Source organism: Cygnus olor, chromosome 18 (genome assembly GCF_009769625.2).
Source record: "Cygnus olor isolate bCygOlo1 chromosome 18, bCygOlo1.pri.v2, whole genome shotgun sequence".
In the NCBI taxonomy this organism is placed as follows: domain Eukaryota; kingdom Metazoa; phylum Chordata; class Aves; order Anseriformes; family Anatidae; genus Cygnus; species Cygnus olor.
In genome coordinates, this window is record NC_049186.1 from 3,812,813 (window position 1) to 3,837,163 (window position 24,351).

Consider the following 24,351-nt stretch of genomic DNA (forward strand, 5'->3'; position numbering starts at 1 on the left):
ATATTTCAAACACGCTTGTTGAGTAATTTCAACTTAGTTAATTTGCTGAATAAAATTTAATTTTATTTAAAAAATCTTATACACTATTATTCACCTAGCCCTAGTTGTGAACAGATTCTCACTTCTGAAAATAAACCACATTCTAGTCAATTCATTCAACACCAAATTAAATTACTAGTACTGGATTTTTTTCTTAAAAAAAGTATGTTAAAACTTTACTTTTTTATTTTTTAAAACCTCTAAAGAAAATCTTGCAGTTTTACAGAAACGTTTCTTTTTCAGGTTATGCTTTTTTTAAATGCCTGTTATAAATTCAGCTTGTGTAGAGTTGGTTTTTTTCATAGATTTTTAATATGTATTATCTGCAGAGACATTGTAACAGTTCCATTTTGTGGATGAACACAAAACTTGTACAGATTTCTCATATTTGGTCTTTAGGTAAATAGTTCCCAAAAGCTGCCTAAATAAACCACTCCAAACTGTTCAGTCCATCAAGAAAATACATTTTTTTCCTTTTGTAGTGGAAAAGGAAATATAAATAATGCATCATTATTACAGAAAGTGACAAAAATGAGATTGAAATTAAGCCAACTATCTAGCTTTCACTCACCTTACTGCATGAAGAAATAAGACATTATGTGAATTGAAGACTGAACAGCAGCCTTATGTTTCAATTTAATTTTGAAATGTAAAGTGGAATCTATTACCACAATTAAAAGTGAGAAATTTCCAATACATTTTAAAATGTTCAACTGCAGAACACACACTTAAAAATTTGTTTTTATTATAATAATATGGTAGCCACTGTTAGAAAACCACAACAGCTACTCTTAATGGAGACCCCAAAAGGTCAGTGTATGACATCAAAAGTGTTACGGAGAAACTGGTCAGATTAATTTCTACGGATGGGTGCTTAAGCTTAAAAATATCGAATATACCTCTGACAAGATAATTTTACTTTCTTTTTAAAAGGACTCGTGATAAAGAATTTTATCTTTTCTAAATGAAGAACAGTCTGTTATCTTAAACATACACAATATTAAGCGAGACTCTTGTTTTACTTTAGACTGGAAAAATATGCCAGGGACAGTCAAAGTCAACACAAAGTAACAAACAGCAAAAGGTAGCAGAAAGAGAAACAGATAAGTGCAGCTCTGGTCAAATTCATAGCAGTTCTTTAACGTCAGTTAACGGCTCATTTACATTGTAATTTCTAATCAGTTACATGCAAGCCCAAAGAAGCATTTGATCACTACACATGGTAATAAAATTTGATTAAATTTATCAGGCAACTGCTAAAATATGAAAATTTGCAGATGTAATAAAGTAGCTTTATCTGAACTTTAACAGGACAGACAAAAGTAAATCATTCCATTGGTTAAAAAAACCCTACATTCAGTTTTTTACCAAACAAAATTTCACATGAAAAGTATTGTGTGATTCCAAAGTTTCCGGAGTAGAAATGGAGTGATTTGAAATGTCAAAGACCCCATTATTTTGCAAAGAAATGAAAATACACCTCAAAAATTTCTAATTCCACATGTGAACAACAAAATACTGCATATCTACCAACAACTGCATCGGGTAGGTCATTATGAAAGGCTAGCTGCCAAGATGTAGGAAATGGCTCCTTGCCTCTGTTCCCTTTAAGGAATATACAATCGTTTGAAACCAGTTCACACTAAGCGCTTATCATGCTGCCGTTACACTGAGATACTCAGTCCTTAAAATAATCTGATAAAGATTTTTTAAAGCTGCAGCCCTCCCCAACACTGTATTTCTCAGTGTACACAGTTCAGTAGGGGGCAGGGAGGAGCGGGGGTCACAGCCTCTGGAACAAGATGTTTTGCAGTTTGACTTTAAATTACCAAGTTTTAAGGCCACCTGTGTTGTTTGTTTTTTGTTTTTGTTTTTGTTTTTTTCAGTGCTGAAAGTTGAAGTCTGATCACAGGGCCCCTTTCCCCACTGCGTGAGAACATGTTCCAACATTTTAGGTGTTATATTTAAGTGTCTCCTTTTGGCACCATGGAGTTTATTTAAAAAAAAAAGGAAGAAAGAAAAAAGAAAACTCCTCTAAGTTTCTAGTTCTGGCTGCCTTTATCGCTCACTGCCACAGACGGGGTGTCCACGTTAACTGCTATGACTATGCTCTCTCCATCTTCTGTTTTGATACGTTTGAGTTCCTGCTGTTCCGACTGGTCTCCGTTCTGGCGCTTTGTTGGAAGAGATGCTGATGCAGACGCATGGGTTGCTAACATATGCAAAGGACTTGCAGCAGCTGCAAAAAGATAATAGAAATTTCAGCACCCTAATCCTTGTCAAAACAGATGATACTGAAAGCAAATTTGCATTTTCATCAAAATGATGGAGTTCCTTTCTTTGTACTATGGTGGGTATCAGCAATCTCAGTTGAGATTCAGGTCCTTCTGTTTAACCTTTGTACAAACCTGGAAGACACTGCTCTAAATCACTCAGCAACCATACAGGTACGGACAAAGGTGGGAGAAAGGGAAAGTATCTCAATTTTGTTAATGTGGAGCTAAAGACAGACAAAGATTAAACGATTTAAAGCCAATCTACACAGTAATTTGTGACAGACCTGGGAAGGGAATTCAAGATCCCCTTTGAGGAGGTCTGGCCATGTCTACGGATCATTGCAGAATGCTTGGCTGGGAAGGAGAGCAGCACCACGCCACACTCATCTCTAGCCACGAGTTACTAAACGAAAGCTATGCAATCCACACTGCCAGGAGATGCAGACAACTCAAGCATCAATTCTTTTTTGACAGATAGGCACTTACCCACGGTGTTAGACCACTGCCTTTTTCCTTACAAGAAGGGTTGGGAAATGACCTGATTAGATTCAAGAGCACAACTGAACTATACTGACAGAGATGTACATAGCTCAAACGTGCTACACCAGATCTTAATCTTTGTCATTACATGGACAAAACAGTACACCAGTCACCATTAACGGGCGAGTGCAGTCCCCTCGATCTTCTGAGACGTCCAAAGGTTCTTTCCCTCTACTTGACAGGAGTCTGTTTCTCGCTATCAACTCTGACTTTATTAAACCAACTATTCAAATGTCAGTTTCATTTAAATTTCAAATACAAAATACTAACAACATATTAATTTGTTCATTGCATTTCAAAAAAAATTATCTAAACATTATCAATCAACCTGCTTTGCACACACAAGTTCCCTTTCCTGAGCACCACAGCTTTGCAGGAGCTGAAACGTGAAATGTACAAGGAAGTTGTTATATTTGTTCTTAGTAAACTATCCTAGAGAATACCTGGACTATCACAAGGGCAAGTAAGCAAACTGTTTTGTATTTAGTATGCATTTGTAGAACAAATACTTCAGAAAATATTTCATGTGACTCTCTGCTCAATTCTGACCGAAAAAGGTGCATATCAGGTCTGGCAGTAACTGCTTTTGCTTTACTTACACTGAAATGAAGTGGAAGCAGACAGAACACTGACCTATAAATATTGAACTTTAGTAGGAGAACCAATGTCAGAGATGGAAGAAGAGTAAAAAAGAAACAAAACAAATAATTTACTCCATTATTAAGATTTTACAGCAGAAATACATGTAGAAATAGTTTTAGGCTATCTCATATCAATTTCCGTAAGCGTACTTTATGACAAAAAAGCTACTGCAGCATCAGATAGCATCTCAAAGTGAAACTGTTGAAACAATCTCTATGCACCTGCAGACCAAACAAAACTGAATACATCTGTTTAAGTTATGATAAATCCTGAACAATGAAAATTGTGATAAAAGTACTGCTACCTAGTTAGACTGCTGCATCTGAGAGGGGAAAGAGGGTATGTAGACAGAAGAAGAATCTCAAAATCTTGGAGAATTCTCCTTCATTTTAGTGCCTTGCTCTTGTACAGGTTCAATAAAAACAGAAGAAAAAGATAACTGCTCAAAAAGCCAGTCTGTCCTGCCTTCTTGCTGGTTGGTTCTTGACAAATCATCTGGGGAGCAGATACCATTTTAATGGCATTGTCTTACAGGAACTTCTTTTAAAAGTTGTTTATATCCTGGGTTTAATGATGAGAGGTTGGTCACCACTAAATACATGGCTGTAATGACTACAAAGAGAATAAATAGCTCTTCAAGTAATCATCACTGAAGAGAAATGCTGGTTCTTACCAAGAGGGAGAGAACGAACTCATACAAGGCCATAATCAAAATTTTCTGTACAACTTAGTTTTCAGTACAACTACAAGATACACGAGAACATTTCAAAAATTCAGCAGCAACCACTTGTATAAAGCAACAGAACATCTTGACACAATACATACCAGCGTTGCCCTGTCCTTGGATCGCAGTGGTGATAGGTACTATGTGCGTTCCGTTCTGCGTTACAGTTTTTATTGGTAGCTGGTGTTGACCTAGAGGTGCCTGTTGCACTATGGTAACTGTCTGTAAGGGGGTGGTCTGAGATGTCTGAATGATACGACTAGCAGCTCCTATTGTAGCATGACTAATAGCAGGTATAGGCTCCACTTTAACTGAAAAACAGATGATAAAACATTGGTAAAGACAAGAAAGCATTAAAAATTCATTTACTTTTACTACATCAACCCTCAGTGAAGATGTATATCATTTAATTACCAGCTACAAGATGCATGAGAAATTACGATGCATTTCAAGTACTGCACTTCAATCTGGAAGTAAATTTCAAATAATAATCCTTCTGTATAAAGACCTCCCAGAGCAACTAACCCCCCAGGTTCTCACCTTTTACTTCCTTGTGGTCTCCATTCTCTTGAGGTTCTACCTTGGGCTGGGTTACCATCGCAGCTTGCGTGACTACTGCCTGTCCAGCTACAGTGTAAGTGTTTGCTGGTGCTAATCCAGTCACGTTTGTGACAGACACAGCTGGTATCTGGTGAACAACATGAACTGTCTGAACTACAGGCTGCTGGGATGTTGATGTTGTCACAGGAGTTGCAACAGTGTAGGTGACGGGTTTAATAGTTTGTGGTAGCTGCCGTTGTACAGTAATTAAAACTGGTTGGCTAGATAGAGGTGATCCTATCAAGAAAGAGACAAAAATTAGACTGCTAATTTTAATTATTTCCTTTAAGCCAGTCATTCTTTTAACTTAATGCTAAAGCCTCATAAGATTAACAACCTTCTTCATTAATGCCTGAGTGATCCAAAAGATAAAAATGGACAATGAAGATGATGCCACACGGCTATTCAGTGCTGGGTTAGCTTGGTACAAGCTGTAACCATTTGGGCAAAAGCCCCCTTTGCCATGCCCCTGCAAATGCAACTGTACTGCCAAAGCTACGCTTAATATTCATTCCGTAAAACTACCTTCCGTAGATGGGAACTAACGTGTGCTTCATGTACTGTGTGGAGGACCTCTGCAGTGGCAGAACTAACAGCTTCCTAGGCTGGGGATGCACAGTCTCTGCTAAGGACTGGTTGCCTTTGTCACAGAATGGTCACTGCTACTTTTGTAGGTGCATCACCAACAAAACGGATGGCAAAAGTATATCATCTAAACAAATAGATACGTATTCCATCACACTTTGCCCTCACTTTTTTGTTTTTTGTTCTTTTGTGTTTTTTTTTTTTTTAAAAAAAGGAAAATTCTTATCATGCATATTTGTTCACTCTCTTTAGCCTTGCAACTCTTTCAATCCCCAGCATTGAAAGGTTGAAATGACCACAGATGTATGCAAGAAATTTGCTTATTTCTGTAACCCCCAGTTAATTTATTTATTTTTCTAAACCAGAAAGAATACATTGTTTCCAAAGGAAGTTGACAACTATTGCAAGACAGGACAGTCCTATACAGGACAGAAGCACAATCCCTGCTTAGTAATAAAGCCATTAAGGGTTCTGATACACACAGATAATGCAGCTTGCACGTCTGCAAACAGTTATTTACCCACTACGTTTACATGCTTTACAGTGATTGCTCTAAATGTGAAGGGCTTAAATATTTACTGATTTTTGGTGTACATGTGAAATCTTGGTAGCGTGTGCATATATATATATATTTATATTATATATTAGCCCTCTCCCATCTCCAACCCCCAAATGCTTATTTCAGGATTCCTCACCTGGGGCACTCTGTGCAAATCGTGCTTCTTGTATTACCGCTAGTTTTGGCTGGATAGCACTAGGCTCAGGTTCCATTGGGACTGGAGATCCTTCCCGGGACAGACTCTCGGGGGTCTGGACTCCACTGGAGTGCGCAGACAACACTCCAGAGTGATTAGGAGAGGCTGGGGCACTTCTGCATTTAAAAATGAAAGCAGCAGCTGATGTGTTTTAACTTCTGAACTGTGACAGACAGTGACCTTCCTCTACAGAGACTGTAACACACACTGCCCACAGGAGGGCACCTCTGCCTTCTGGCAAGTACAGTTACAACCCAAAGCAGTTTTGATGATCTTTTAAAAAGCTCTTGTTAAACAAGAACAGAATTTAAAAGCAAACTTCAGGTATAGTTAATGGAACAGAAGTGGCTGGATGCCTTCTTAATGTGACTCTCTACACAATCTGTGAAACATGAACATTTCTGGTGGAGAAGGATGGTGAGCAAATCTGTCTAAAGGGCAAGCCAAAAAAATGCACCAGCAGAAAGGCCATAACTTCACAAAGGGAATAAGTAAAACCCTTGTATTTTCCCATCACAAATTCTGCTTGAACATTATCAAACTAGATGCATACTTGTCATTTCTAAGTTCAACAAAATGGTAGCTGGTTTTTGATAATTTTCTTTGCCGACTGATTTAAAGTGGAGTAGATGGCAGTTAGAAATTAAAATTATAATTCTGTTAAAAAAAACAACAACAACAACAACACAACCCAAAGGTACAGCAAGGCTTGCTTACATTAACAATCTGACAGTTAGTTATGCAAATTGAGTCAGTTCTTTAACACTAAAAACAATCAATAAAAACAAACCTAGTGTTTTGGCAGCCTCCTCTTAAATCATACAGAATTCAAATAATGAGTCTGGATGAAATTAAATTACTAAACTTGTGACTGTATCCAAAACTATCAAGTCTGTATCAGCCTGAAGATTAAACAACAGCCATAGTCTTTTTGTTCATCTGTTTTTCCTTACCTAGAAGAGAGTGGTCCCAGAGGGGTTCTAAAGCAAGGTACTCCCCTAGGCCGCCTTTTCCTAAAAGCCTGCTCTATTAATTTGCTTTCAGAGGCAGGGTCTATCCTCCAGAATGAGCCTTTGCCTGGTTCTTCCTGGGAACGTGGTACTTTGATGAAATAACGATTCAGAGAGAGATTGTGACGTATTGAATTCTATGGAACATAAAAAAATATGTAGAATTCATATAACTTTTTCAAGTCAGAATGTGGCCTACTGCAGCAGTTTGTACTACAGGAGACTTGGGGTTCAGCTCTTTCATTCCTTAATTCAACAGGAGTCAGAGCACTGCCAAGGCAGTGCCATAAACCTGGAAGGACTCTTGCATTTTTCAAATCTTTGCCAACAGTTAAAAAAACAGTATGTTAACGTGAAACACGGTGATTGCAACAAACTGTTAGAACACTACAAATACTTGAGCATAATGCAGTGTAAAAAAAAAAATCAAGAATTAGCAGTCCTCATAAACCACCCTTCCCCAGGTGTCAAGGAATATATCAGGTTGTACCACGAGGGCCAGCAAAATACAGAATATGCTGATTCTGATTTTACACGATTCCCCTCTGTTACTGTTCCACAATACAGAAAGAGAAGGTTAAATTACACAAGATCGAAATACAGCTAGATTGTTGGGAGTTGACCCACAGTCCAGTCTGTCTCAACAGAGGAGCCAAGGATTTAGTTTGTCTAGAAAAACAACAAACGGCAGTGGGTCCTAAAACAGCTCTTCAGTAAGATCTCTGCCACTCCGCTCTAGTTTGCGCATTACTTTATCCTCACTTTGCTGTAACACACACAACCCTGATCAAAAAGATGCAGAAAACTGCTAACGCTCTGAAGTATCTATCTATGCTCGACTTTGTGCACATGCTTTTTTAAATTTAAATACATCAACCCAAAATCTTTCAAAAACATTATCAATGAAGCAGAAGAAAGTAAGTGTAAGAATACATACTGACATACTTGTGGGAGAACAGGGGAAAATGGAGAAAAGGCTTTACATTAACAAAAGCTCCTCAAAATCCTTCTTAGACGTATGTATTCAAGACCCTGAAGGCAAATTTGGAAAACTTAAAGAAATGATAACCATGTATGGTTTCTTAAATGCAAACTGATGAAACCAGAAATGGTTTTTGTTGCCAAAAATTGAAACACAACTAGAAAGATGCCAAGAACATGTCTATAAACTGTATTTATTTCTCCGTATGCTAGAATAAAAGAGTAGATCCAAAAGTACCTGCTAAAATACATTCACAAAGAGTCCTCTAGTCAAAATGAGAGTTTTATATACTAAAGGATATAAATACCTCAACAGTACTTATTAAGGTATAGGATTTGGACATTATACACATGTGTATACTCTCTGGTTTGAATAATATGCATATATGGCCTCAAATATTATTTAAAACATCAATCAGATAAATCACCTTAACTATAATCTGATACTTGAAGGCTAAAAGCTAGCAGAGCCGCTGATACATGAGGTACACCTGTTACTGTTACAGCAGTGTTTGATACCACTAGTGACTGAACAGCATCTAATTTTCAGCTATTTTTTTTTTCAGCTTTATTTATTGATTTAGGAACAGGTGCTAATTATTTATTCCAGAACATACGTCTGCTGTGTCTATTATCCTGGCTTTGTTAAGCATTCTACATCTAAATGCATACACTGTTCTAAGACGGAATTCTTTAACTGTGCGTTGTAATGTATGCGTGGTTCCATGATGCTTACATAAGGAAGCATTATACACACAGATATTCAACATATTTCAGAACAGGAAGCAAAAAGCAGACCAACATTTCATAAACAGAATCCTACTGCTAAAACAGATCTGTTAGTATGACTGCAGCCAGAATTCTGCATTATGTGAGAAAGGGAAAAAAATCTTCTAGGTACTTCCTAGCCAGAACAAGAGTTAAGTCCTTCACTAGCCAAACCATTAAGCAAAAAGTTTGTAGCAGTGACATTCCCCATTAACCTTAGAATTCTCGTTAAGAATGATTCAACTTTCACATAGACTCTATGACAAATAAGTATGTGATTAATATTTAAAATCTATTCCTCCATGAGAGGTCATGTACTCTTTAGTCTTCTATTGTAGGGCAAGCAGCGTAATAACGCTTCCTCGCTTTCCCCCTCCCCCAGTCTCTCCAAATTTTATTTCCCTGAAATAACTCCAGAGCATGCCTCTGTTGCAGATCATGACTGTACTAAGAGCAACACTGTGAAACTGATACTTGGTGATCGACAGGGCAGTCTGAACGTTACACGGGCAAACTGGCCAGTCCTGCTAATTGTGCTCTTCTGTCCTTCACTGAAACTAAAAACAGCAGCAAAGGCATTGAACCTTTACATGATCTGGAAAGACTATGCCAGACTGATTCATACTCAGTTAGTCATCCTGGCAAATGCTGGGGCTGGTCTCTTTAAAAAGGAAAAGAAAGCAGAAATTAATTCTACAGAATTGAAAGGTTTGGGCTAACTCAGTACAGAATCAGTCAAGTTCACAAGTGGGCTACTGTGGAAATAAAAGGCACATAGTGCAAGATCACAACAGGTAACACGTGCTTGCTCCTTCACTGTGTTGCATGGTCAAGATGCCCCTTTTGCAAATAAACCTGAACTTGTCATATTTAATATCTTAATTTTATCCTGAGATAACAATACATATGCTTATGCAGTAAGTTACGAAGCATAACCACATTCCTGGATAGCATACATATACCTAAATCCACAATGCTAACTGTCTTGCTCCCAGAAGTCTGTATGTATTGCTCCCACAGGTTTAGAGAATACCATAACATGAATAAAGTGATATTTCAAATATCAAGTAAGGTGTATTCCCTACTTTGTTGGAGATGTTACAATCAGAAAAAAAGAGACAATTTAAATGAACACTCATTTAACAAATCCTATTTACAAAGGGCTGCTAGGCTCACCAATTGACTTATGACAAGGTACAGCTGCCAGCACTTCTTGAAACAACAACAAAAAACATTCTAGAAATGAAGTTTACCTGCCAGCCCTTGTCTGCTGTCCTGTAGTATGGATAATTTTTAGTTATGTGCGTATAAATTCCATTTAGTGTAAGCTGCTTATCAGGTGCCATTGTAATTGCTTGTACTATTAACTGTGCATAGGAGTAAGGTGGTTTAGAGTCGTCCTACAGAAGAAAAAGAAAATCTGGGTCAATAAAATTTCAAAATGTACACATCCTTTTATAAATTAAAAGGTACAAAACACAATTAACTTGATTTAAGGTAACTTTGGACAACTGAAATCTTCAAGCAGAAAAACTACAACAATTGTGCTCTTCTGTTTAGTAGATTTTAAGATAAGACTAAAACGTGGAGAAACAAACATTAAAGAATTTTCAAACGCCTATAAACAGATATGTAACTGTATACACATACAGCCCCTCTCCAAAGGTGAGGGGGAAGGGAGGTGTCAAAATAAATGTCATGTCTAATCACAAAACCCTAAAAATTAAAAGTTGGAAAAAACAAGAAGTTGAATTGTGACTTAGTGCATATACTCTGGTAACAAAATTAGTATTTCAAAAGTATTGCATTCAGTTAAGACTTAATTTATGGTTTTGATTTCAAGCAATGCTTACCTTTGGGCTATCTCCACCCGATGCTTCCTTGTCATTTTCTGACTGTGAATTGTCAGCCATTAAATGTAGGTCAGATGGTATTACACGACTCATTTTGTACCCTGAAGAGCCTGCACCACGAGGGCTAGATGGGCAGGAATTTGCAGCACTGTAGAGCATAAAAAGAAGATCCTACTATTTTGTTATACAGTATATCACCACATTATATTTAATCAAAAAGCTCTTATTGCAGAAAAGGCCACTACCAGCACTTCCAGAGCACAGTTAAAGGCCTGTCAGTATTTCCAATATAAACCCCCATTTTCCAAGCCTTTCTAACTCATCCATGAGAATTAAAATCACTGCGGGAAGAAACCTGTCAAATGAAGCTCAGGCTTTGCTCCTCAAAGGAAAAAGGATTAACTGATCTATTAGGTTGCACTTTATTCGTGTAAGATTTGCCAACAGAAAGGTCCGTTTTAAAATGAGCGGTTGCTTATGTATTAAGCCCCTCATTTGAAACAAGAAACATATCTTGCCTGAAATTTCTGCCATATGTTTGTATTTAGTCTGCTCAAAAAAGATCCTCTCCTGTGCAGTATTTTTGCACAGTTGAGAAAATATAACAAGCAGTGAGGCAAAAAATGATTTTCATTGAAATCTAAAACATTATTTTAACTGTTTGCAGGTGTGTTCATATACATACACAAACATAGATGTGTATAAAAATTCTGAACTCTATAAATAGGCTGCTTCAGCACTGACAATCTGATTTCACTCAGTATTAGGTCAACAGAGCAAATACACTGTTACAAAGTAAAACTACCAATCGAAGGAAAGAAGTGGATCTGGATACCTCACATTTTGCCATGGGTCACAGAAAAACAAAGCTAAAGTTGTGTTAATTCCACTGAATATTTTCCTAATGGTTGTTCCCCTGCCTCACAGGAACTACAGCTGCACAAAAATGGTCTTCCTTCTACAACTTTCATTTTGCCAACAAGAAAGAGACACTCAGTGGGCAATGTCTGCGTCCTTCCCTGAAAAAACACTGTCAGCTCTCTACAAGGGCACATACTTGGCAGAGATTTGTATTGCAACTGATTTCAGCAGAGTCTAAAACGTAATTCTAAAACGTAACTAAGAATTAGAATGGCAAAGGCTGCAGTGCCCCCAGAACCAGCCTATCCCCAAAGACAATTTTTAACCTAACTTGAATCTATGGTTTCAAACAAAGAAAAAATAAAGCTAGAAAACAGCATTTGGATTTACACAATAACGCTTTAATAAATTGACATCTGCCAAGTTTTGTTTATGTCTGACCTTAAGGTTTCTTGCTATCTCCCTCTGTACGTAAAGAAACATGGCAGGCACTACAGACTGGGCAATATATTTAAAGAAATTATTATTGGACTTGAGTTTCACATCATTGGAAATCCAGCACTAATAATTTGCCCCCAGTGATATGCTATACAAAGGAGACTGGATTTTTGATGTGTAGTATGGAAGAATCCTTGATTAGAGCCAGAACATGCAATTTTATTTTATTTTATTTTTTAAATATAGGTCACTGCTGTTCTGTGTTTTTACATATCAACTGACAACATCCTTCTCCTGAGCTCACTTTAGCATATATTGACAAAGCGACACATATGGTATAATCAAAGCAAGTTTACAGGTCTTCTATAAAACAGGATGATTTGAAGAGAAACTGTCATGCTTTGCTCTCAAAATAGACTCAAAACTGTCATTTTTTTTTTGTTCGTAATAAACTGTACTCAACAGGTGCATGAAAGCCCCAAAGAGAATTACAAAATTCATAGTGAGGCAAAGACTGTGGTGATATATGTGATATTATCTGAAATATTTATGAGCTGCTCTGTCATTTCTTGGGCAAAATATGTTTTCCCTGAATTTTAATAAGAACGCAAACCTGTTATACAGTCAAGTCTAGATCCCTTTTCTCTCTGCTTCCACTATTTATACAGATCACATTAAACACTACAACATCTCAATGTTGTATTGAGATCGCAAGAACAAAATAAGTCAATTTCGTTGCAAGTATGAAAGAAGTCAATTATCCTTACATTCATATTTGATTAATAGGATCTACATTTTTAAAGATCAGTCATTAACAGCCCTTCACTCAAATGAAGATAAAGGAAGTTAAACAACCTTCAAAAGCATGTGTGTGGTTTTGAAAAATAACTGTAAGTGAAATTTTTGCTCCTAAACCTGCTGTGAATTTTCAAAGTTCTATTTAAACTAATTTTACCAATTTGTGAGCACAGCTAGCTTAATGTTTAATTGAATTTCATCCCAAATAACAAATCAAACAATGGCTACAGTTATCAAATTAAGCAGGACAAGCAAGTAAAAAGCCCAATTTAACCTCCCTTGCAGAAGACCTCCCTACAGTGAACTCTCATGTTACACTTCATTTTAAGTAAATCCTCTGTTTACTTCCAGTAGTGACCGATCAAAACTATATCAGCTTTTGGAGTAAGAAATCAGTCTATTTTCCACACTCTAATGATAACCAAAAAATATTTTTTCTGTTGGTAAACTTCCAGGGGGACAGTGAATATCAGGATGTTTAAAATGGTATAATTGAGACTTATTTCAAGTCTTCCCATAAGCATTCAAGAGCAAAAAGCGATCTAAATCATCTGGAATGCAAATAAAACATATGTTCCTTTGTTGCAAGAATCCTGAGCAAACTGGTACACACTGATCAAATGACATTTGGATACTAAAGGCTGCTCATGCAACTATTTTCACAGGCAGCAGAGTGGTAGTTTTCTCCAAGGCAGGTTACGCTGAACTTAACTTTTACTGCAAAAGCAAAATACTTAAAATGAAATAGAAAATTGCTTTAATTTTGTAAACACGTATTGCCCTATATTCAATGTGCGGGGTTTAAATACCTGATGGTTCCTGTGGGAGAAGGGAGAGGGCTGATCAGGTGAGCCATGTTGTCTGGAATGTTTATCGTTAAGGGAGAGATCTGGGGTTGCACAGGCTTCACTGGGGACTCCGGGGCCTCCTGTTTTTCTCTCTTTTCATTGGACAGAGCTGTGAATGTTATCTTTATGTTTGTGCTGGGAAACCTGAAAGTACAGCTGAAAAATTAAAAACAAATATGTAAGCCAGTTGTTTACAGAGAGTAAGGTTTTTTTGCATAACTTGCACGTATCACCATATTTAAAAGTTATGCTATTTACATAATTAGTTGTATCCACCTTCATTTTACCAATCATAAAGATCAACGTGACCAGAAAAAGATCCCCACGTAAATAACTTTAGAATTTGCAAATAAATTTAAGTAAATACAATTAACTGTAACAAGGGCAGTTTGTTTGTAATTGCTAAATTTCCTGAGGTTCATCCTGATCTTGCAGCTATCCCTAAAAGAAGTACTATTTTGAAGACAAAAAGCTATTATTTTGTGATGTCAAAGAATGGCTGCTGCAAACCAACAAGTATGTCCATGATAATCAAAATTAATCAGGAGCATAAATGTTTGCAAATCTGAGGCCTAACCAGCTTCACAGACTGCTCTAACTAAAAGCTCTGATTTCTTCTCTCTTAAACACGTTAAACTAAACTCCTAGCAGTCCTAATTCTGATCATTTTCAGGGTATACAGCAGCTGCAGCGCCACATTCAACTATCCATCATGTAAAGGTGATTTTAAAAGCGAAATTCAATAAACTTTCAAATTTCATATAGCACCAAGTATTGCACCCCCAAATTTAAAGACTTATTATAATCGGAATATGATTGAAATTAACTTTGTGGGTTTTTTTTGTTTGTTTTTACAGGTGGAAAATAAAATGCAATTAATGCACCTTTGGACATTTTCCTTTTTTCATCCCTCTGTGTAAGCATTTAGCAGTTAACCCAATTAAAGGGAACAGGCTATTTATAACTTCTGAGTAAATAAACAGGTTGAGCAAACAAGAAACTTAATTTTCTCTCAACAAAAGCATTTACAGAAACGCAGTTCAAATAACTTTACTATCTCCTTTCTTAATTAAGCTGCTAGCCTACACTCAGCACTAAATCCCACGACTGTATTTACACACCTCTTCCACATGAGGAAGAGGACTTTCCAGTCATACATTACCTAGAAACAAAGCTTAGAAAATGTTTTTAAAGTGATTTTGTGTAGACCTGGTTTTATAAAGGAGGGAAGCTATGATACTGGAACAGACCTAAGAAATGTAGCTATGAATGCAAGATACGGACTGCAAACAAAAGCCATCATTTCTCTGAAAAAATACATTGAACGTGAATATGATGCAAGAATTGGAAGGAACATTAAGCTGAAGAGTAGTCTTAAAAACAGTAATTCTCACATGCTTTGGTTTCTGTTTCTTAAAGGATGTTTAGAAAACAAAGAAAACATTTGATTTTTACTACATTTCTTGTAACACACACATGTTGCAATGATTCTTTTTTCCTACAATCCACACCCAAGCATGAGGAAAAAGAGAAAGGAGCAACAACGACCTTCCTCTTCCCTCTTACTTCTCAGTATGGGCTACGTCCGAATTTAACAGGTGACCTATTTCTGAAACATGCTCAACATACTAAATTAGGAACAGAATCCACACCAAAAAAAACATAGATGCATTTCACTGGGAAAGTTGTGGACCAATTTGTGTGTTTTTTTATTTTTTATTTAGTATCCTCAGGAGCAGCTCACTACCGTGCTTTTTCCAGTAGAAGTATTTTCTGCCTGTATTGTTTCAGCAATCATTGAAAGAGGTCTCAGCTGTTTGGCTACTAAAAATGTTTTCCAAACATTTCAGTTCATCAGCAATAATGACACCACCACTCCCCAAGTTTATGCCAGAAGAGGGCAGCCAAAGGGGACCTTTTTGCTGAAGACCTAATCAGGGAGATTAAGTAAAAATCGCTGTGGGAAACTCAACAGCAATATTTCTTTGACAGAGACAGGCTCAAACTTCAGAATCACCTGTTTGACATATTTTACAAGGCTAGTCCATACCTGCAGACTTACTACAGACCAAGCTTATTTCAACCTAAAAGAAACGCAGAAGGCAACTGGACGTGACTTTAGATTCTCATTCACTGGCTCAGGGCCTTGGGGCCAGCAGCAAATAAGGACCAGCCGGTGTCCCCCGGTGCTGGGCATGGTGGGGAGAAGGTGGGTCTTAGAGCTTAAACACGTACCAGAAATACACACACACAAGGCTCCCAATGTTCCGCATCAGTATGCGCACAAACAGCTCCCTTCTCACACTACTGCACTGCCCTCAGGTATTATCTGCCCTGTGGGCATCTTTTGCAAAAAAGATAGGGAGGATTGCTCATAGATGAGACTAAGGCAGAGATTCCAAAGCATAGCTGACAAATGCTGGTCCCAAATGTCAGCTGGCTTTGGGAAAGAAAACAAAACCAAAGGAGGAGCTTTGACTACCTGCAGGTACAGTATAGGTTATAAAAGGTATAGGTTATAAAAGTGCCACGAATCCAGTTTTAATACCAAACCCAAAGCTGTCACTACTATAGTTCACGTTTCACACGCTGAGTCGAAGGACAGCGTTGCTGAGGCGTTGCTTACACATCGCTCTCTGGCTCAAACATGTGAGCACCTGAATCGTGTTATCAAATACCACATCTGTCAATTGATTCATGTTTGCAAGCAGGTTTTTAATAGAAGCATATTTTTAATAACTGGAATATGGCCAAAAAGCAAAACAAGAAGCGTCTACTAACCAACAGATTTTCTATGTAACTTGCAGTAATGCAAACATACTGCATTTACTTCCAAAATCAGAACCAAGTTGGTTTGGGCATATTCTTGAATTAAACCATGGCCTAAAACCCCACAGCACACCCAGAGGCAGAGACTTGCTCGAACATTTAGTCTATAGCAAGCTGAAGTAGGTTTTACTCACTCTTTTAAAGTGTTTACAATAGTTTTATGATGTGCTAGCACATGATGGTTGGTATAGAATAACCTCATCTATACAACCCACTTTAAAAGAATAAAACTGAAAAAATAAATGCGTAGTACTGCAAACTGTCACTCTATAGATCACTTACTCAACTAACCCCTATTCCTCCTTTACAGGCTGATGCCACTCAGGGTAGGAAATCAACAGAGCCACCACTGGACCAACAGAAAAAAAAAAAGTTTACAAAACATCTGTGTTTAAAGAGTTACTAAAGAGTTACATGATGAAACACTTGTGTGGTAGGTATCCAAGTGAAGAAAACAAACAGACTATTTAACTGATGTGCCACTGTTGCACTGTATGTATTTCAAACAACTACTCACAGTACCCACATTTGAGTAATTTCATGTGTTTACTATGAAAAGTTCTTGTGTTGTACTTCCTACAGAGCATCAAAAAGGAGGGCAGATATTTACGATCTAGGAAACTGCAGCAAAGGTGTCACACTTAAAATGCAACTCATGATCCTAATTTTCTTTAGAAAAGTTCCTTCTGGATTAACTACTGGAAAAGGTGAGACGGGGAGGACAGATGAGCAGCATCTAGCCATTTCCAACAATTCCTTAGAAAACCATTCCCACCTGTACAGCTCCCAGCAAAACAGAGACCTGCTGATCCGGGCACTACCTCTACTGAGAACGCTTAGCAACTTTGTAGGGTGCTGGCTGTCTTTACTTCTAGTTCTGTCACATCCGTATTTCTAATATTTCCTCACTTTCCCTCAGCAGTTCCGTCTGTACTGCAGGGAGAAGCTAATTATACACCTGTAGTTCTGCCTGTATGAAATTACTGTCTGATTGGAAATGAGGAAATGTTCTGTCTCCATCTGGGGAGCTAAAACACAGAAGCAAGAATTCAATTTCCTCCATAAGCCCTGCAATTAAACTCACTGCCTTGGTATCCTTTGAATCAGTCCATTCTCACTGCCTCTTAAAAACCAAGGCAGAAATTGGACAGAAGCCGCTCTCCTGCAGTCCTACTATCAGCACTTCTAGATTCTCCATTCAAATAGATTATGGGGGCTCAACATTAATAGCTCCGTACGTCATAGTACTCCCAACACTCCTGTTCAATTCCTTTACTTGGATAATGCCACTGAACTCCAGTAACTTCAAGGATCCCCCTAAGTTTTAAACAGACTGAGAATAACAACAAGATGCGAGGTTTCCAAACCCTTGCTTACTAAGAGCCAAGGAAAGCCTCAAACTTTCACATTTAAAAGGTAAGAAAAAAAGAACCCAGCCAGCATCTGGGAGATTTGTTTATTTATTTATTGTCAATTTTTGACTTCAAATGCTTTAAATATCAAGCATAGGCAGCAGGGTAGCTCACCTCCAGGAGGAACTGAGGTAATTAACATCACCTGAACCACCAGACTTCCTCCAGCTTAGGCTTCCTTTGACAATACAGCAGGCCAATATGATGCTGTTCATTCCTCCCTCTCCTCCCCAGTTTGACCAGCAGCCTAGGAAAACAGAAACCATCGCACCTTGAGATAGGGCCTCCCTTCCAGGGAAGGGAGATTCACAACAAACCCCTTCTCTAATGCCTCCTGCCTACCTAATTCTCACTTAAGACCCATGTCCTAGCTGCTCTCTCCCCATCGCTCCAATAAAACCAATCTACACGACCAATTACTTAATTTATACTCCTGGTAGAAGATGCGCACATTTTGAAGCTTAAGTTGCCAGTGAGATACTATGATGCACAGTTCCAAGTGCATATTTGACTCAATTGCATTTTAAAAGTCAAACAAAAACTGTTTTCTACATCATTCACAAAGGACAAATGAGAAACTGAGTTTGGAAGGGACTTCTGAAGGTCTCTAGCCCAACCTCCTGCTGACAGCAGGGCTACTTTCCAAGTTACATCAGGTTTTTCTGGGCCTTGGCTTATCAAATTTTGAAGCATTCAACAGATGGAGTTGGGCAATCCATTCCTGTAATTAGCCACCCTAATGGTGAAAGGTTTTTCCCGTTTGTCAGGGTATAACTCTTTAGTTGCAACTTGTTACAGTCATCCATCCTCAGACTCTGATCCTCTCGGCGCTGCCTTGCCCCATCTTTCCCATAACTGCACTTCAGGCAGGGACAGACTGCAATGAGATCCACCTCTGGGCTTCTCCACGCAAAAGGAATCCAGATCCTCTCCTTGTATGCCGTGTGCTGGTTCCCAGAGCACCTCAGCAGCCCTCCACCACCCCCTCCAGTCTGTCTTTTTGCTGTCGTTGCATTTTTGGGGGCCCCAAAGCAGACACAGTTACTGCCCAGCACAAGGCCAGCCTCCATCATCACAAGGGCGCAGCGCTGAAACGTGTGCGGCTGCCCCTCTGCCAGGACCTCCACGGTTCCTCCTCGGCAGAGCTGCTCCCAGGCCGGCATTTCCCAGCCGAACCCACCCCAGATGCAGGATTTGGTTTTTGCCTTTGCTGAGCCTCACAAGGTGCCCGTCGTCCTTCCCTCCAGCCTGCCACTGTCCCTCTGAGCACCAGCCCTGCCCTGGTGCTGCCTGCAAGCTGCTCAGGGTGCTCTCTGCCCCACATCCCAGGTCACTGAGCCCAGTCCTGCAAGGTCAGAAAGCTACACAAGGGTCCTGCTTCATCTGTGCTGTCCTAAGTGACGTCTGCAAATGAAATCCAAGACCTGCAAGTCAAAACTGGGTGGCATTCAAACATCCATGGGAACACGGCATTTAGAAATTGTGTGTGTGGCCTCCTGCTAATGGGCAAATGTCAGCATGCAAGAACACGGTCCCCAATTCCATCTTTTCTCCATTTGCTGCTCCATTTATTATTTCCATCACAACAGATTATTAGGAAATTAATTATGTATTGAACTAGAACTAACAGTTATTTTTAACAGATTTTTAAATAAGCAAGGCTTAAAAGATGTCTTTATAAATACTGCCATAATACAGTGGAGAAAAAAAAAAGACAGCAAGTTGAAGCACAATTACATACAAATTCAGTCTCTGTAAAGTCTGTGCATTGTGCCTTCGCATCCTGAGAAAAGGTGAGTCTCTGCAGAAAGAGCTGAACTTGGCTCCTCTCGCAGCTCAAAGTGACACGTGCAAAACACTCACAAATCGGTAAGAAGGGCTGCGACTCCATCTCTTGGAGAAACCTGAAAGCAGTAACCCCTGTCAGCTCAGAGAAAAGTAATTCCATTGCCAAGGAGAAAGTGTTTTCTACGTTCTCCAGAAGAAACGATTACTTTTCCTAGCTTTCTCATCTTCTGAATATTATACCAAAAGCTTTCCAATAGTTCAACACCAAGAACAGGCATACTAAATTATTCACTTTCAGAATTTATTTTTAAGACTTTGGTCTATGATTAATTGAACTCAGATTAATTGAAGTCAGTACTGCTGCACTTTCCAGAACAAAATCATCCTCTTTAGACCTACACAGAAGCAACAGAAACAAAACTTATTAATAACACAAATTGAACTGAACTGCTTTAAAACGCAGTCAAAATTCTAAGGAAAAGTACCCACCAGTTAAAAATCTGGGTTTCCAAACTAACAGTGAAGGTAGAATTATAAATCCATCAAAGAGTCACAGTGAAAGCTCCCTGAAAACAAATAAAACTAAGAAGTTATTATTACTAATAAAATATAGGTTATTAAAAAAACTTGCACAATTTTTATAGTAAGGATTTCCTTGAGTTTTTAAACACAAATAACGGTTCAGAGATTTCTTTTACAAAGTATTTTCTAGGAGTTCACAAAAAGGTATTCCTGTAAAATTTTCCTATAATAAGAAAAATGCTGGGAGTATGGTCAACTTTGTAACAGGTACACTGAAGCACAGTGATCCAGCGTGTTGTAACACCAATTAGGTCACAATTATTTTCTTATTGTCTTGAACAGAGACAACCTTTTCATTGGGCAACATTTTATACAGACACTTGTTCACCTACATGACGTGCTCCTACCACAAAGGTTAGCTCTAACCTTTTATAAAAGCTCTAGCCTCATTTATAAACCTTTCCTAACTGTTCGTAACAGAAGAAAAGCAATATCCATTTTTCCCCCCATTGACTATTAGGGGATAAAAAGTTTTTTAAAATTACTTCTAGAATTTAAATTCAAGGAAGACGAAGCCCGACTCCTCTACCAGCTTTTAGAGGGGAAGTTTCTGAGGCTTTTCTGCTTGCAGTCGACCCCACCCTGTGCAGCAAGGTGAAAAACTTTCCCAGCAGGAACCAGCATCACTTCCTACAGGTACACGTGTACACACACGGACGCACACACCTTGTCCTGGTATAGATTCCTCCTCCCAGCTTCCTTGATTTAAAGGCAGGATTTAAAGGTGCCCCCATGATTTAAGCTACCTCCCAGTTTGGTTAATTTACCACAAAGTTGCATTCAATTCTTTGTGGCCATTACTAGTCAGGACACCGCTAGAGGTTAGCCGAAAAGCAACCACTCTTTAAAAAGTGGCAACCCTTTCCTCTGGGGCATGAATCATGGCCTCGTGTGTGCTTCCCTTAATTCTCTGTATCCTTTGCAATTGATTTCTGTCGACTAAAGATCGATGCTTGAAAAGCATGTCCTCCACAAACAGTAGATGTGAGGGCTCTGTAGCAATCTCAACCTCCAATACCATGAAAAACAACAACAGAAATGCTCAGATTTTTAAACCAGGAATTAGACTTTTTATTTTGTGCACTGTATATTTTTCATGAGCATTCGTGTATTTTTTTCAGGTGTGCCACCATCGCCTACACAATGCCATAAACCACCAAGGAAAACTGCGCTAAAGAAAAGAAATCCCTGATCTTTGTATCCACTCAGATGTCTTACAATTCAAAAGCAAAGACCTATGCATCATCAGAAGTGACAAAATATTGTTTTAGCCCCATCTTAATTCAAGTTGGCCAACATTATAGTTTTACCAAATTCTAAGCAAAGGCTGGAAACATGATCTAGCTGTAATGAACGGCTCCCCAACAGGAAACCTCATTTACATACATCTTCCTTCAGGTTTCAGCAACTGTGTAAGAAGTTTGAAAAGTTGTCGGTAGTCATTACAGGAATGGTGCTAACCCACTTTGAGAAGGCTCTGGAACAAGCCTGTCTGCGTCAAAAACGGATCCTATGACAACAGAATATTGATGACGACGACGGGAACATTCCCAAACCACTCACAGCGAACAGAAACTGAGTAATGAGCACACATTCCTGTTTGAAATGCTGCTTCATACTCCTTTGCTGATTAGAAAGCTAACTTTGTAAGAAACAAGGCAGTTTTAACCCTATGTTCACAATTGTTTCTTGAAGGGCATTTAAGAGGCAAGACTGAAAAAAACAACACATCTCGAAGTTGTTCAACCACAACAGATTTTGCTGCAAATGTAAATGATTCTATTATCGTTGACCTCACCCCTCCCCTACACGTTTATGCTACAGACCAGGCATTAATGCAAGCAGCCTTACAAATTTTCAAAGGCTCTTGCTTTAGCAGTCAGGCCTTTCACTTTCTTTAAATACCAACCACACAAATACCGGTACTGATCAGTAGCAAAAACATTTAGGTTATCCTACAGACATGGAAGGGTGCTATGGTTAGTTAAAAATACATATCTCAAAATCACAAATTCCCACTGCATTCTCCTCTCTTCTTACAGAGTACAACATTGAAACCAGCAAGAAGGAGAAAAACAAAACAAAACAAAAACAAAACTAAACACAAACCCTAAAGAAATTCAATACAGTAGCCCTGCACAGGCTGCAGGAACTGAGAGAGAAATTGGCCTGCAGGCAAGAATGTAGGCAGCAGTTACTGTAGAAACCAAGCTCTTCGTTGCTTTTCTCTAAGCAAAAGAAAGACACAAAAGAGCTGGAAAACAGCGATCGATGGGAAGCAGCTTATAAAGCTGCTTGTCACATCTGCTGCAGGAAAACCAGACACTAATTCATTAAAACTGCTCATGTAATGCCTCTGGAATTTGAGGCTCCCCAGCCTGTGAATACAAAAGAAACTCCGCCTATGGAAACACTGCATTTTCGGGTATTTAGCATCTCTGTACACAAAAGCTGTGTGCAGAGTCAGGTTGTGTGGTCTCTACCCCTAAATTTCATTCTAAACTGTAAAAATAAATTAAAATTTGTCCAAAAGATTGCCCCTCTATCTTTGCCAAATTTCAAAGGGCCATTTTGAGTCCCAGCAGAGCATACATAACTCTATAACACAATAGCTTCCTGTTTTAAAACAAAACAAAACAAAACACTTGCAACAGGAAAGTGAAAATCAATCATCATTCCTCCTTCCTTCCAGAGAGCTGCATTTAACAATGGCTTCCTATTACCAAATGAGCAAGCGCAAACTTTCACCACAACAGTAAATACCATTCAAGAACTGTTCATAAGGCCGAAGATTTACAGTTGGAGCTAAGCTGGAGCAGACAACCCCAAACCACCAGATGCTTTATTACCAGCTTAGCTGGCTACAGAGGTGCCTGGCATCTCACCCTCAGCTGTGGGGTACTCGTGGGGGTGCTGAAGTTCATTTGGAAACACCGAAGAGATAATAACAGCATTCAGTGCTCACTGAAAGCTGTGAGCAAACTGGACAAAACTGCTTAAAGCCAAACATACGGCACTTGGCATTTTACTATTCCTTACTATTAAAACAGTAGGGGGAAGTACAGTGAACAAGTGCTGTCATGATGTGTTTTGACATAAGCATAATCATAAAAAACAAAACAAAACAACCCCCCCATGACTCAGACATCAGTTACTTCAGTAACAAAAGACTTCGTTTATTACCTCATCAGAGACCTGCTCTCTGTTGCAGAATTATGCCAAAACTCCCCGATCACTACCAAAAGAACAGCTACCCAAAGGGGCAAGGCAGCACAGAAAAGACTTCCTGAATCAAGGCACTGAAGTTTATTTTAGCTGGGCTTTTCAAGACAGAGCTCTGCTTCCAAGAGCAGCACAGTCCTTTATTTCACCTACAAACCCATGACTAACTCAGGCCATTGAGAAGTGACAAAAACTGCTTCCTACCAACTCCTGTTCTGAGTACACAGCAGTGTTTAATTTCCTCCCTTAATCTGCTTCCCTGGTCAAAGAACAGAGTTTTTTCAGAGCCCTCGCAAAAAGCTATGGGCATTAATTACTTTCACAGCCATCCAAGGATGTTTGGTGTCCGAGGGCGATCCCATACGTGGCTCGCTTTAGTGATACCGATGGGCTCATTGCCTCATTGGAAAGCAACGTTTTAAATCATATTCTGAAAGCATTTTGTTTGTTTTCTTAACCAGCTGCACACTGCAGAACGGTCGTTCAAACCAATTTTCGATTCTTCTTCTACTTGCAAATTCCTAAAACTTTTTCAGTGAAGGTCCGGACCCTTTAGAAGCGTCTGCATGGACTGCAGACAGGGACTTACTTTCCTTAATCACTCACGGGGGCACTCCAGAACCAATGAGGACTCCAAAGACAGTGAAGATTGCAAAGCAGTGAAACTATTTAATCTACAACAAGCAGATTGTTTTTGGAAAATATTCCTCAAGAAGCACTCCTTTTGAGCTGTTCCTCTCAGCCCGTGCCAAGTTCTCAGATTGTGGGATGTTGCAAGGGGCAGCAGGAAAGCGCAGAAG

General features: G+C 38.8%; 1 protein-coding gene across 1 annotated transcript in view; it reads right to left on the reverse strand.

The window, feature by feature from the left end:
- Positions 1–1,924: 1,924 nt before the first annotated feature.
- Positions 1,925–24,351, reverse strand: part of FOXK2 (forkhead box K2) — a 46,048-nt gene continuing 23,621 nt past the window's right edge. Inside the window, exons 2-9 of the mRNA XM_040530913.1 lie at positions 13,680–13,874; positions 10,774–10,921; positions 10,174–10,320; positions 7,115–7,308; positions 6,102–6,277; positions 4,762–5,058; positions 4,323–4,532; positions 1,925–2,278 (exon numbers count right to left, since the gene is read on the reverse strand). Of these exons, the coding sequence (XP_040386847.1) occupies positions 2,082–2,278; positions 4,323–4,532; positions 4,762–5,058; positions 6,102–6,277; positions 7,115–7,308; positions 10,174–10,320; positions 10,774–10,921; positions 13,680–13,874 (1,564 nt within the window). The 3' untranslated portion in view covers positions 1,925–2,081. The remainder of the gene's footprint in view (positions 2,279–4,322; positions 4,533–4,761; positions 5,059–6,101; positions 6,278–7,114; positions 7,309–10,173; positions 10,321–10,773; positions 10,922–13,679; positions 13,875–24,351) is intronic.